Source organism: Megalops cyprinoides, chromosome 11 (assembly GCF_013368585.1).
Source record: "Megalops cyprinoides isolate fMegCyp1 chromosome 11, fMegCyp1.pri, whole genome shotgun sequence".
Lineage (NCBI taxonomy): Eukaryota > Metazoa > Chordata > Actinopteri > Elopiformes > Megalopidae > Megalops > Megalops cyprinoides.
In genome coordinates this window covers 11,583,870-11,598,639 of record NC_050593.1, presented here as the reverse complement: position 1 = coordinate 11,598,639, position 14,770 = coordinate 11,583,870, and the positions used below count along the sequence as shown (strand labels likewise).

General features: G+C 45.0%; 1 protein-coding gene across 1 annotated transcript; it reads right to left on the bottom strand.

The window, feature by feature from the left end:
* Positions 1-6,553: 6,553 nt before the first annotated feature.
* Positions 6,554-14,111, bottom strand: stk16 (serine/threonine kinase 16). The gene is made up of 8 exons (XM_036540507.1): positions 14,029-14,111; positions 11,091-11,224; positions 10,640-10,859; positions 9,387-9,520; positions 8,587-8,707; positions 8,016-8,111; positions 7,239-7,360; positions 6,554-6,904 (listed from the first exon to the last, which is right to left on the bottom strand). Exons 2-8 carry the CDS (start codon positions 11,174-11,176, stop codon positions 6,766-6,768), a joined length of 918 nt encoding a protein of 305 aa, XP_036396400.1. The 5' UTR covers positions 11,177-11,224; positions 14,029-14,111; the 3' UTR covers positions 6,554-6,765.
* Positions 14,112-14,770: the final 659 nt, after the last annotated feature.

The window sequence follows — 14,770 nt, the reverse complement described above, 5'->3', positions numbered from 1 at the left end:
CACTTAATCTGCTTTAATGAAGTCCTGATCCACCAATTAGACACAATCGCGCCTCTCCCGCGCACTCCGCAGATAAATAACTGCACTCAGAAGGGTCATGCTGTCCGGGAGACGCTGGTGCGAAACATCTAGGGGGAAAAGAAAAGAGCGGAAGAGTGTCCTGTCCAAGAATCAGTCTGCATGGGGGGGATAACACCACAAACCTGCAGTGAACACCAGAAGCTGATTTCTGTTCCATGCTTTTTCCTTGTGGTTGTGGATTAAATCCCGTTTCTTCTTTGTTGAATAGAGAAACAGCATTTCTTTACATTGCATTCATTTAACAGACGCTCTTATCAAGAGTGACGTCCAGCACAGTGGGACATAAGTGTTTCCATCCAAACTGAATGAGCATTTCAGCTGCTTAGGTGTTTGTTTGGTGTCCATCCTGGTTCTAATCAAAGGACATCAAGACACAAATTTCCTTTACGGAGACACGCGGCCCACTGCGGAGCATTCTGGCTCTGTGTGTCAAGGCCTGCCATTCTCATTTAGCCTCTGTGTGTGTGTGTGTGTGTGTTTGTCCGTCTGTCCAATTTACATCAACTCCTTGCACTCATCAGTATTTTCTCTCGACTGTCAAAAAAGGAGATGTATTTAAAAGCATCAATAACACAGCACCTCCAGTGACCCTGGGGGGAAAAAAAACGAAATAAAAAGTTATCGATCCTTGCCCCTGCACCCCCACCCCCACCCCCCCCACCAAAAAAAGACTTATTGTTGAGCTCTGGTGGTACACTTTCATTTAATCACCCGGTGTGATATATAAATAAACATACTGCCTTTGGGCCAACGTGTTCATACAGAGATAAAGTGCTCACCTTCTGAGATGAAATTACCCAAAAGCTGTTGCAAATCAATATAATCAATGCAATCAGCTAACTGACACTGGCAATCTCGGGGCCCTGAAAACACCCGTTTGGGATCTTTCAATCCTTTTGCTCTAATTGCCCCCCCGGGCCACGTTTGCACCCAGCATTTGTACACTTTAATTAAATTACCGAGTGCAACCGGTTTCCAAGCCATGAGAGCATTGCCTTGGAATGGCTCCAGTAATTAAAGCAATACCCTTCCTGATTACCGCAATGCTCTCTAATTAACTAATTATGCGTTTTAACCCAAACACTCTGAGAATTAATGAGCGTGCAAGAAGTGTCTTATAGAGCCTCAGCATTGCACGAGATCATAATTCACTAACTTTGGTCCCCGTGTAATACCGTGTTCTATTTCTTATGTTGATCACACTCGACTGGCGTCTCTCACCGCGTTCCATTCTAAGTATGTTGATGAATGTGCATTCCACACATGTACAGGACTCCTGCACTGAAAGACATACAGTTGCACATCAGATGCATTCCAAGTCATTCAGACGCTTGAATTAGCGCTTATGACGTTGCACAAGCCACAACTGTAGACCTAAATCCACATTTCTCATGACATCAACCAGAGCCCAGAGCTTGAGTCACTGTGCCATGGTGCTTCCAACGTGCAGACTGGAGGTCTTTTCTAACTCTAAATAAAAAAACTGATGACCTGCTGTGGATTGTTCTCAGTTTCACCTTTGCTGTTCTTGATTTGTGATCTCCATAGATCTTATTTTTTTTTCCCTTGTCATGATTAGATGATTCAGAATCTTGTAAAAGTCTATACGCTGTCTGAGGAGGTGACAACGCTGTGTCCAACACGAGCTGCTGACGAAATTAACCGATTTAAAGCTCGGGTGTCACTATGATCGAGCCATCTCAAACAACGACGTGACATGATGCTCAACTCAAACCTTGCAGCCCCACAGCTCTGTCTCACATCTCACCTCATTAACATTACCATTACGGGCACAGAAACTAAAATAAAACTCTGAACTACCAGTTTGTCCAACAACTGACAGAATCAAAATAGCATTGTTTGGAGCCGTTCACTTTTCAGTCCCATAATTCACAGCAGTATCGGGCAAAATCTGCCATCCGCGCCACTGACACGCGTGACACGCGGGGAGCCTGGTCTTTTCACTTAAGCGCGACGCGCCGTGATTTAAAGGGACCTGGAAACACCGCAGGATCAAAGCCACTCAACGCTGACCCATAATGCCTGGCTAATTAAATAATTAACTAATTGATTCATTACCAGATCAATAAGGCGCAGGGATGGTTTATGGTCCGAGGGTAATGCGTTACAGTGACAGGCAATAACGGGGCACAATAAACAAACAAACAAACGCCCAATCCAGGGGGAAAAAAGAAAAACATTACGGAGTAATCCCCGATCTGTCACAAAGAAAATTGAACGTAAAGATGAGAATCCGTTTACGTTGACCTGGCGGAGCTGGGGACCATGACATCATCACGGTTTTGAGACTTGGCTAGGCTAAATGATGGCGAGCGGGGAGCGTCTTGGCCAATGGGGTGGGGACTCGCGCCTTTACCAGGACCATAAACACAGTTCCTATGTAATGAATGCGCTCCCAGAGGACGCGGTGGGGGGCGCGATTGGGGAAAATGTTAATTAAAGTGTAATTTATTCCAGCGGTGTGGGTGTGGGTGTGTGTGTGTGTATGGAAGGGTTTATGGGCACTCCTGCCTCGGTTGCGCGTACGAGGGTTGGGGTCGTCGCGGAGATTGATTAGGACGAAGAGTGAGGTACGACGTCACTTTGATCTCGCTGACCCCGGCGACCGTAAATCCGGGGGCCTAAACAATTTCTGATAATTGTTTCATACCTAGCTGGGGCTGGGCTTGGCCCTTCTGCAACAGACGGACAACAAACGAGGCAGTCTGATCCCACCGCGTGTTTAATATAATATAAAACGTGGATTACTGATCTGTCAGCACCGATAGATAAACCCACTGCCATAGAGATAACATACTTCATTTTCTCTCCTCCCATTACCGATAAGAAAACACATTTAGTAGTTTATGTGACCACTTAAAGAGGGCGTTCTTATGTACAAAGAAGCAAAGCAAAGGGTGCAAATTCAGTTGGGTATACATGGTTCTATTCCTCTACTTATATGCATAGTAATGATACTCATTCGAATTAACAACTCTCAATTTATACAAAAGCACACACACACACACACACAAAGGACACTGTCACATGATACAGTATAAGTGGTTTCACTATGATCTCAGCATGACGAAGCATCACCACATTTCTACCGCATGCCATGAGGTGACACTTTTCAGAATGACTTTGATGGGACAACATGGCTGCCTCACTGTATGGAAAAGTGCCGGGTGAACAGCAATTCCAGGGAGACTTGTGACAGAGGACTTCTCTCCGCAGGGGTTCGACAAGGTGAGTCATGCCACAGTTCCTCATCCAGTGATCAAGGCATGGGCAGGAATCCCACTGCTACCACTGTCAGAACACAAGCATGGTCTCAATGACACAGACCAGTCTTTAGGTGCGCAGTGGTCCTAAATTTACCTTAACTGCAACACAGGACTCTGAGACGAAGGTGCTCTAATCAGTGTTTTTGAGTAAATTACCCTTTCTCCTAGCAAACTGTCCATTAAGTGCTGAGGATGTGTCATGCTTTCCTGCAAAACTGTGGCTCGGAGCCAGATTTTAATAACTTTACGACCCAAGTCTACAATATTACTAAATCACTCCAATCCAAGGTAATGTGTACACTGTAAATTTTTCCACTTTATGGGTTTTATTAATCTCTCTCCCCACACCTTCTCCTCTCTCTCTCTCTAAACAGAGATAGACATCTAATCAATGGCTCAGCAGCCTTGAGCAGGTACAAAGGGTTAGTTTATAATGAAATCTGTCTGAACATTTAGCTGTCATTAGTTACATAAATATTAATATTCAATAGGTACCACTCAGAGTGATAGGAAGAGAGAGGGGCGGGGGAGGGGGGGAAGCGAAAGAGAAAGAAAGAAAGAAAAAGAATAAATGTTTCTCACCTGTTACTTGCCCCTTTGTTAAACATCTTTGCTGACTCACAATCATTAAGGTTTCTGATCTGTTTTCCATGCATCTCTGTATTTGACTGAATTTTTTTTACAGGAAACATTCATGTAGCACATTTTCTTTAAAAATCAGAGGTCTCTGTTAACTACCAAGGAAATGTTCTGACTGTCCGTGATTCATTTAGACGGATGGGGAAGTAAAACAGGAAATGTGCTTGATTCCTATATGTTACTGACAAGTTTTCAGACATTGCATTGAAGAGATAGGATCAGATAAATCCTGCCAATTAACTTAATGGCACAAAAGTTACATAATTCTCTCTTTATTCTGATCTCAAAATCAGGTGCTGAAAGGATTTCACAGACATACCTTACAAATTTCAAATACAACAACTACATGAAAAATCTACAGTGCTTGTGTGAAGACAGATATCTGAAAAGAGACATGGTTTCATTCTGTCTTTCCATCCTACTGCCTCTTTTCTCTCCAGAGAAACCGAAGGTGTGACATTATTCTGTAGAGTCTGTCTCCCCCTTGTGGAAGCACGGCAGCATTGCAAATTGACACAACCACAAACGATGGCAATTACCCAAGAAAGAGACTCACTAAGATTTGTTTGGATCAAATGAATCTTTAATTAAAACACATACCCTGACATTAAAAATGAATACTTACACTCAGGAAAAATATATAATCATACTGTAGATTCTCAGGATATGTGCTAAAGTAATTCAATGCTTTTTCCGAAAGCATTTCTGTGTTTCCTTTTTCCGATGGGACTTGCCATTCTGGCTGTCTTTATACAGTAAATACCAATGATAGATAGATAGATACACATCTGAAAGCATTACAATTTACAGACAAAACATGATGCATCAGACTGTTAAAGACCTGTTCTGTCTCCCAACCATCAGCCTCTAACAGAGATATAATATAATGCCCAGATAAAATATTTTTAACCTCTTCTAGTCCCTGATTTGACATAAACTGAGGAGGGGGGGAAACTTTTCACATGATTAATCAAGGTCTATAATCAAGGAATGAACTGAAATCAAGCCTTGTCACTTAAAAAAAAAAACAGAAAGAAACCAGGAAATTCGCTCTCCGGGATCCTTCAAGAGAATCAGATTTAAAAAGAAGAAATTAACCAAATGTGTTAAATCCTATTGTACAGATGTCCTAGTTTGATAGAGCAGAATGGGAACAGTAGAGCTGTATCCTCAGTGCCTCAAGCTTGAAGACTGTCCCCTGCACTAGGCCACAAGCAGCACAGAACATAATTACAGAGAAAACTGGAGCACTCCGATCCAAAGGATCCAAAAAGGTTTTACACGTAATCATTTGACTCTTTGTTATCTGAGACCCACGACATTAACTCAATAAATACATCATGTGAGTCGTTCTTTTTTCTGTAACCGAGACCTGACAATGGGTTAAGCACATCTCCAGTGACCCCCAAGGACTATACTAAACAAACAGTGAGAAGCGAGAAAAACCGTACGGTACCAGCAGCTTTTGGACAAACTTGGTCCTTCCCTGTGTGCTCACAGATCTGCTCTTTATGACCTTGAGGGGCCAGTGGGTGAAGTGGAATAAGTCATGGTCAAGAGACCTTTAAAAAGTTTTTTTTAAAAATGGTGCGAGCTGAGAAAACTGCATCTAATCGTATTAAAAACTATACTGGCATCATGCAAAAAAGGAAAAACAACAGTACCTGTTCCAGCAGCAGCTATTATTTAGGCTGAGGTGATACCTGCAGACCCATTTCAGAATTTAGTTTCCATGCACTGTCTCCATACAAAAGGTCAGCATGCCTCAGATGTAATCACCAGTTATCAAGCCAATAACTGATTCAAGAGCAATGACCACTTTCTGCCCTGCTCGTCATATTAACTATTACCGGCTGCTTTTCCTACAGGCAATTGTGACCCTCTTTTATTGAGACTGTATTTTCATCCTACAGAGTATTGTGGGACGGAAATATTACAGTGCATTCCCCAAGAAAACAACCAAGGTAGCAGCCAATACACTGCTTTCGGCATTTGACTCCTTATACTGCCCCTCTTCAGTTCAATTCACCCATTACTTTTATTTTGAAATCGCCCATGACAAGTCATCTCAGTGCTGGACGCTGTCTTTCAGTGGGCCCTCCCTTACGTCACATTAAAAGCGCACATTGAGGCACTAACATAAAATTAACTGCCACTTCCTTAGCAGGCACACAAGTCTGTTTTGTTTTTATTTACTTCATCCCTTCATAGCAGGCACTTGGCCCGGTACAAGTTTAAAGATTAAAGCCTGCATCCCAGTACAGGGCCAGACTTCTGTACTTGACTAAAGACGTCTGCATGCAGGAGCTGAATCTGGAAATCCCTTAAGAGACAGTGCGGGAGGCTCAGCCGCACTGGAGTGAGCTAACATAATGTTACATAAAGCTACATCTGTTTTGAGGTCTGTATGGTACAGGCAGGCTGGCATAGCGTCCTTTCACCTCCTTAGTGGACAGAAGGTGTGGAAATTACCCAGAGTTCTGTGGTCCAGCTGTGATTCCCGGCGACATGGTCCTTGCCTCTGTCGTGCTTATTTGATGGAATTCTGTCTCCACCGGGCACTATGCACCAATCTCACCTCCGTTCCCTCGCTTCTCTTGGGCGTGTGAGTTGAGCGTGCGCGTCTGTGTTTGCATCAGAAGAAGAGGATCTTGGGTAGCCGTGGTAGTGGGAGGGGCGGGGAGTGAGGGTGGGCGAGTCCAGGTGATCTGAGTCCGGAAAGAGAGAGGAACCGGACGCGGGTCCCTCTCCAGAACCATCATACCACGTTAGCGTCCGTGGACCGGGCCTGGCTCAGCAGGTTCTGCGTTTGGTCCAGGACCCAGTTGATGTCGGGTCGCTCCTGGGGGTTGGGTACCATGATGGAGCTCAGGAGGGTCTGGAGGCCTTGTGAGTACCTGAGGCACAGGAGGCAGAATGGGAGGGTCAAAGGTCAGACAAGGAGATCCAAGCAACAATGCACACAGATAGTTACAAGAGTCAGAGGCCACCCAAATACTGTGAGGAGTGTGATCACACCACAGGTTCCTCCAACTGGTAGTGTAGTTGATCAGACCACAACAAATTAAACATACATGAAAGCAGACCCAGTCAGTCCAGGTAGAGTCTGAAAAGGTGTGTCTTCAGTCTTCATGTCTGAAGGGGGCTTGTAAGTAGGCTAATTATTTTGTTGGGATTTCTGATATCAGCAAACTCACAACGTCACAGAAAGTATCAGTAATGCAGACTCACCTGCAAGGCTGAGGTATGGTGACCGGGTTCTGCACAGCCAGTGCCACACTGTCACCCTTCTGGAACACGAGGTCATAGGGTCCCTCCAGCATCATCATACAGTACAGCACACAGCCCAGGGACTGCACAGGGGACAGAGGCATCAGACAGCAGATATAATAAAATACTGTAATATATCATCTCTCAAATATTTGTCTTATCTCTATCACCTCTTTCAAGGAGTCAAGGAATACTTCTTCAGTTTTCCCCTCATTGAGTCTCACCTGGGTTTTAGCAGTTTTTTATATAAGTACAGTACCAGTCAAAGGTTTGGACACACCTACTCATAGAAGGGTTTTTCTTTATTTTGACTATTTTCCACATTTTAGAAACTATGAAATAACACAAATGGAATCATACAGCGACCAAAAGGTGTTATACAATCTTATATTGTAGATTCTTCAAAGTAGGCAAAAGATAATTAATAAAAGATTTTTTTTGGAAAGTAATTCATACATGAGAAATATCAACAGTGGAAAAGAAACAAATTTCAGGCATTTAAGCATAACTCTTTCGATCAAAATATCTTTGAACGCATGTTTCCCATTATCTTAATCAGGTGTGTTCAAACTTTTGACAGGTACTGTACATATTTGTACATACTGTAAAAACTTTGATACAGCTTAACCGTTTAAGATGCCATAGGAAATAAGCTTTGATTGAGCGACTGCGCAAATGCTAACTACAGACAGACAAAATTGGTAGAGCTGATCGAGCGTAAACTGTGGTTCTCTGTACCCAGATATCGGTGCGCTCATCGATGATGCAGTGGCTCTCCACAGTGAAAAGCTCTGGCGCTCGGTACGAGATGGTACACCTCTGGGCTGCCCAGTCCTGGAACAGAGAGAGAGAAGAAGTGAGAAAGAAGGAGAGAGAGAGAGAGAGAGAGAGAGATAGAAAGAAATAAGAAGAGAAGACGGGAAAAATGAGAAAGGGGAGACAGAAGAGACAGAGGGTAGAGGAAGAGAGAGATAAAAGAGGAAGGACAATTGAGAGGAAAGCAAGAGAGATATGGAGGAATTGGGGAGAGTGGGCTAAAAAGACCATACAAGGTTTAATAATGGGCACGGGCCATTCAGCTCAGCTAGGCTCATCATTCTCCCGAAAGTCTAAAATATGTCTAGGACCGTGTTGTTGCTGAACACTCCAAGGGTCTCTCCTTCCACTATAAATCCTGGCAAAACTGTTCCATGCATCTGTAATCCTCAGCTGTATAAAAGATAATTCACTCAAAGGCATTCCGTACACCCCATATCAAAAGAGAAGCAGCACCCACACACCTGAGCCCCTCTTCTATGCTGCACCTCACCTGTACGGTCATGGCTTCACGGGTTCCCCGGACCTCGATACGGGCCTTGTTCATGGAGCCCAGGTCCATGAGGAGGGGCCGGTCGTCCTCCTCCAGGAGAACGTTGGTGGGCTTCAGGTCCCTGCAGGAGAAGGAAACAGAGGCAGGGTTAGAACGCAGAACCTCCCTAAACAGGGAGTGGAGGTGGGAGCATCTGTGGGGTAAGCTGGGACAAGCGATCACGGCATCACATTCAACACAAGCAACAGGAAGAAAGGCCAGGTATTTAGCCACTCAATGTCTCCACACATATCCACGTCCCACTTTCTTTTCTTGTGTTTTCTGAGTGTTTTCTCCTTTTACGCGGTTCTGTTTTGGAATCTCAGTTGCACATTAGGCTTGCCTCAGGACAACCTCCACACTTATCCTGGAGCTCTGAAGCAAGATGAAAGCAATCCTCATGCGGCCAATGGTGATTTTTCACATTACAGGTCCCATGGTGCACCACAGTGAAGTGGGCACCAACCGGAGGACGGGAACCTCTCCACTTACTGAGACAAGCACCTTAACCACTGCGCTACTCTGGAGCCCCATGAACCACCTTTAACAAAGAAATAATTGACGTTCAATTAATTCTGCACATGCTAATTTTTTACAATTCCACAAGAGAACAAATCTATATGGGGCGTCTGTGTTGAAGTATCAACAAATAAAGGGGGTGAAATAAGCTATTGCTCATTATGTGTGATCTCCGCCTTGCGTAGTTCACGGAAGTAACAGGTGCAGGTAAGTGAACCCTGTCGACACTGACGAGACCCCACCTGTGTGCGTAGCCCTTGTCGTGAATGGCCTTGAGGCCGGCGCAGATGCCCTGGAGAACGTGCAGAACGCGGCTCTCTGGCATGAAGCTGCTCCTGTCCCTCAGCTTCTCAAGCACAGTCCACAGGCTGCCCCTCTGTGAGAAACGCACACGTACACACACAGAATCAGCTCCAGCCACGACAGCGCACAAACCACACTCTAATCGCTCAACCATCACTCAAATTATTTTCCGTGACTTTTCAGCGACATTTCACGGATGTACACGCCATTTTCCAGTCATTATTTTTAGCGCTGCAGAAGCCTAAATTAAATGACATCAGGCTTTTCAGCTGGCAAGCTCAAACAAATTCACACCACTGAAGAAATGCCACAGTTGGCTTATTTTTAGATTTAGACTATTTTTAGATTCTGGAACATTTACAAGACATTTCAGGGATGAAAACACATCACCTTTCCACTGTTTAACGCTTTCTTCCCATAAGACCAAATATCACACCTCTCAGCTCTACTACCCCTTCATTTCAATCTGTTACTTTAACTCTTGTTTCTGTAAAACCTTCCACACACTCAGGGGGGAAACTTAGGTAAGTGCAGTTATTTATCACATCATTAGGCCATTTTCTCTGTCAGTACTCCGCCTCCCTAGCTGTGGTGTTTTTGTTTTTTTTTTCTGTCCACGTGCTTTTGCTTGTTGTTTTTCCTTGTGTTCCAGCCCTGCCCCGCTCTCCGCCCTGTTTCCCACCTGATCAGTTTCCACCTGCCTGCCCGCGCACCTGTTCCCAGTCCCCTCATCAGCCCAGCCCTACTTCTACCCTGCTTGTTTCGGCCTTGTTTGCTAGTTCGTCTCAGTGTGCTTTTCGCCTGTTTCATCCGCGCCGTTTTCTCTGTCTGCTAGTTCCCGTTTTCGACCCTGCCTGCGCCTCGACTTCATTTTTGCCTGCCGCTTTGTCCTGTTTGCCTGATCGCCTGTCTACCTGGTTCCTGACCCTGCCTGTTCCTGTTTTCTGCCCCTGGTTCTGCCCACGGACTGCCTTCCCGGTCTTGACCCTGCCCGTTTTGATTTCGCTTTGACGTACGTTACAATAAACCCTCCTGGAACTTGAAGCTCCCGTGGTCTGCGACTGAGTCCTTGTCTGAGTCGTTACATTCTCGTGCTGTAAATTCAACTGTAACATATTTGTTTGGAGATCTGGACCGTGACAGCGATTGCGATTGCGAGGGATGAAGCGGCTTTTCGGACGACGCCACTCACGCTGATGTAAGGAAGCAGCAGCCAGGCCTCGCTCTTGCCCCCGCGCTCCACGAAGGCGTGGCCGGCCAGCGACAGGATGTTGGGGTGGCTGAAGAGGCAGTGCATCTCCACCTCCGTCTGCGCTTCTTGCCGCCCCTCCCGGTCGTGGCAGAGGATCCTTTTCAGGGCGTAGAAGCGGCCGTCCTGGGCCCCCTCCACCAGATCCACATAGCTGAAACCCCTGCGGGAGGCAGGAGAACAGAGATGGAACACAGTCACAAAAATAAAAGCACAGAAGGTCCAGAAAGGTGTTCACCTCTCATAAAGAAAACAGAAACAGCAGAGTTAGTGACAGGGCTCCCTTTAACCCAACAGAGTTAAGACAAATACCAATAATACTCCCGGTATAAGGGCCATTGCAGAGACATAAAGGCACGAAGAGCAATCCCGGGGAAGCAGGACACCTCCTTACCCCTCATCCAGTTTCTGAATGAAGTAGTATCTCTTGTTCTCAATGAGGATGGAGCTGCGGGAACAGATACACAGGGCCTGCCCCATCGTCTCAGGGGCATCGCTCACCGACCAATCACACGTCAGAGATCAGGGCTGGGGGAGGAAGAGAGGGACGAGTTAAGGACAAGGAACACAACAAAACATGGAGACAGGAAAAGAAGCAAAGCAAGAGAGAGAGAGAGAGAGGGAGGGAGAGAGAGAGGGAGGGAGGGAGGGAGAGAGAGAGGGAGGGAGAGAGGGAGAGAGAGAGGGAGGGAGAGGGGGAGAGAGAGAGGGAGGGAGAGGGGGAGAGAGAGAGAGAGGGAGGGAGAGGGGGAGAGAGAGAGAGAGGGAGGGAGAGGGGGAGAGAGAGAGAGAGGGAGGGAGAGGGGGAGAGAGAGAGAGGGAGGGAGAGGGGGAGAGAGAGAGAGAGGGAGGGAGAGGGGGAGTGAGAGAGAGAGACAGAGGGAGAGAGAGAGAGGTAGGGAGAAAGAGAGAGATAGAGAGAGGGAGAGAGAGAGGGAGGGAGAGAGAGAGAGAGAGAGAGAAAGAGAGGGAAGGAGAGAGAGAGGGAGACTACCTTTCCTTCTGATATCCCCTATATTTTAAGATTAGAAATTACTTCCAAAAATACAAAACATTATATAAATGCCTATGTTGGATTACTTCATGACAATGCGTCAAAGTCTGTAATGAAAGTCTGAAATTAATCTGGATGAAAGGAATCCTTCAACATCTTACGCCAAGCTGCTCCTGCTGGGAAATGAAAACAAAAACACAGCACACTTTCTTCAGCACGGCACACTTCCTGAAAGCTGTTTGCATCATTCACCATTATGCAATAAGCAAACCCGACCCAATAACACACAGAGACAAACCCCTGCTAGATCGGCTATCCCACGATGCCCTGCATTCTGTTCCTGCAGGTGATCCAAATCATACTTGTAGTGATGGGTGAACAACCATAATACTAATGATCAGCAAGAGAGGTTACTTCTCCGTCACCATCTTTCTACTCCCACACATCCTAAGAATTTTCACTGGTAGATTGGCAATACTGTTACACCATGTCACCTCCAAACCAAATCTCCTGAAAGTCTAGGGGGACGTTCTATTATATTACATTGTAATTAACTGATTTGTATTTTTATTCACAGATGCCCTTGTCTAAGGGTAACATATCTTTGCATACTATCTGCACACTTACAGAAGCAATTCAGGTTGACTTCTCTGACGCCGCCTCCACAGAACGCCTCCCTCTTACCCTAGTTTACTCTGGCAGACGATACCAGTGTCCTCCGGCTCTCAGGAACTGTTGATTTTTACTAGGACAGTGACATCACGAGCACAGCATGACACCGCAACCAGAGCAGAGAGGACAGGGACAGAGGGGGGAGGACCAGGAAACAGGAGAGTGCCAAGGTGGGGGGGGGGGGGTAAAACTAGATCAGGGAGACACTCTATACTAGTATAGCATAGTAGTAAGAAGCAAGACTCGTAACCGAAGGTTGCTTGTTCAATTCCCCGCTGGGCCACTGCTGCTGTGCCCTGTGGCAAGGTACTTAACCCAGAATTGCCTCAGTAAATATCCAGCTGTATGAATGGATAACATTTGAAAACCCTAACCTATGTAAGTCGCTTTGGATAACAGCATCTGGTAAATGCCTGTAATATAATGTAAGATAATACCAGAGGCCAGGAGGCGCAAACACAGGTGAGCTCCAGTAAAGAGTCTCACCTGTACACTTATGGCCTTGTCAAACGAGAGGGAGAAAGATATAAAAGAGAGAAAACAGACATACAATAGAATGTATCAGGCACTGGAATTATGGTTATGAAAATGGCTGTTAGACACCATAACTGAACTTTATCTAAATCAAGAGGATGTGGATTGCCTTCAGCACATCCAGATCATGCATGCAAATTATTACAAATGCAAGTAAAAAAAGATGATATAAATATGTGACTGGTGCATCCCTTCCAGGAGGTGACGCTATTACTTTATATGGACGTCATGTTTCTTTAAATGGGCAGATGATGTCCATTCAAATTAACACCACTTGTGAGTACAATCAAAACGGGTTTGACGAACACCAACTGGAGTGTTACAACAGTCTTCCTTTATCACAGCTCAGGAATTAGCTGTGTAAATGAGTGCTTAACGAAATGGAGTATATATTGCTGCTGAACTGCGGAGAATGAAAGTGCCGGTGATATACGGCGATTACAGCCAACATGTTTGCGTAATGTGTTAAAATACTCTAGCTAACGTTATCTTACTACCCACCAAAATCGACGGCGCCGGAAGCAAGCAGGCACGGCACTATAAACACAGTGATCTTGCTAGCTAGTCTATCAGCCCAACGACACTGATCTCCCTAGGTAATTTCTTCCGTTATCATGCTGTCAAACGAGGCAACATCATTGGTTTGTCTACTGAATCGGTACTAAAGTTACACCGATAGCTAGCTAGCTGACGTTACAGAACCTCAGATAATGTACTTCTGGATTGTATTTCATTAGATTGCCAGTGAGCTAAATAATTAACTACAAAGAGCAACATTTGTGTGATCTAGCCCAAAAGCTACCCAACTAGCAAGCGGAATGCATCAGTGTGACCAGTTAGGTATACATGTTAACTAGTATAGTACTATCCAGTTTTTCCTCAATCGTTCGTAATAATACGGCCGTAAACGTGGCACGTGTGAGGTATCTTAAACAACGTTAGCTAGTTTGCTAGCTAACCCGGACTGTGTAACCCTAGCCGCTAGCTCATCTGGAGGAGCTAACTAGTTCGCTACACTGGTTAGCCAGTCTCGGAGTACTTGGAGCACTTAGCGTCACCGTTGACTGAGATGATCATTGTACATATTTACGACGACTGGCGTTATGTTGACAGTAACAGTAATAAAATTTACCTTAGCTCTTTATTTCACGAATTGCTGCTATGAGTCAACCTCTTCTTCCCACGTCTTCGCTCTGTTTCATCGTCACCAGAACACTTCCGTGTACACTCAGAATGTAATCGTGACGCCATAGGATTCTTCCCCATCGGGCTTAACCCGCTAACTTCCAGCAACATTTAAGTACCGATGTCTTCAACTTTACTGCGTCATCGTTCCCTTTTCGGCCCAGCTATTTCTTTATGTTCACCCATCACTTTTATCAATTCACTGATTTATTTTTTAATGTTTTGTTAGTCGATGATTATTTACCTTGATTAAAAGTACACTTTATATTTGCCTGGAAACCTGTGTCCATCCTGGCCGCTGCACGTTTCATGTATGTGGCAATACTAACATGCCACAAACGTACAGCGCACTTGTTAGTAACTGATCCAAATTGTGTTTTGTCTGAGTGTTTAAGTGTATTTTCACACCAATTATGACGTAACACTTTTTTGGGTGATATGTTACCACATCGCTTAAAACGTATACTCTAATGGTCTTTCTACGTAATCTTCATCAGATGTCACAGACTGTCGGTCTAGTGGAGGTAAATTCGTAGTAGCCTGGTGTTTTGTGTACATAAAATCACAGTTTAAGCTCAATGTCTGACTGAAGTCATTCAGTGTAATAAAGATGGACCTGGAATGAATGAGATCTTATGACAATAGATGGCAGATTCTATGGTGCAACAACAGTTCAAAAAATGTGATGT

Coding starts and splice junctions, on each gene's coding strand:
- stk16 (XM_036540507.1), bottom strand. CDS start 11,176: ATGGGGCAGGCCCTGTGTATCTGTTCCCGCAGCTCCATCCTCATTGAG. Junction 7,361..8,015: donor ATGAGCGCACCGATATCTGG/GTACAGAGAACC, acceptor TCCCCTGTGCAG/TCCCTGGGCTGTGTGCTGTA. Junction 6,905..7,238: donor ACCATACCTCAGCCTTGCAG/GTGAGTCTGCAT, acceptor CCTGTGCCTCAG/GTACTCACAAGGCCTCCAGA.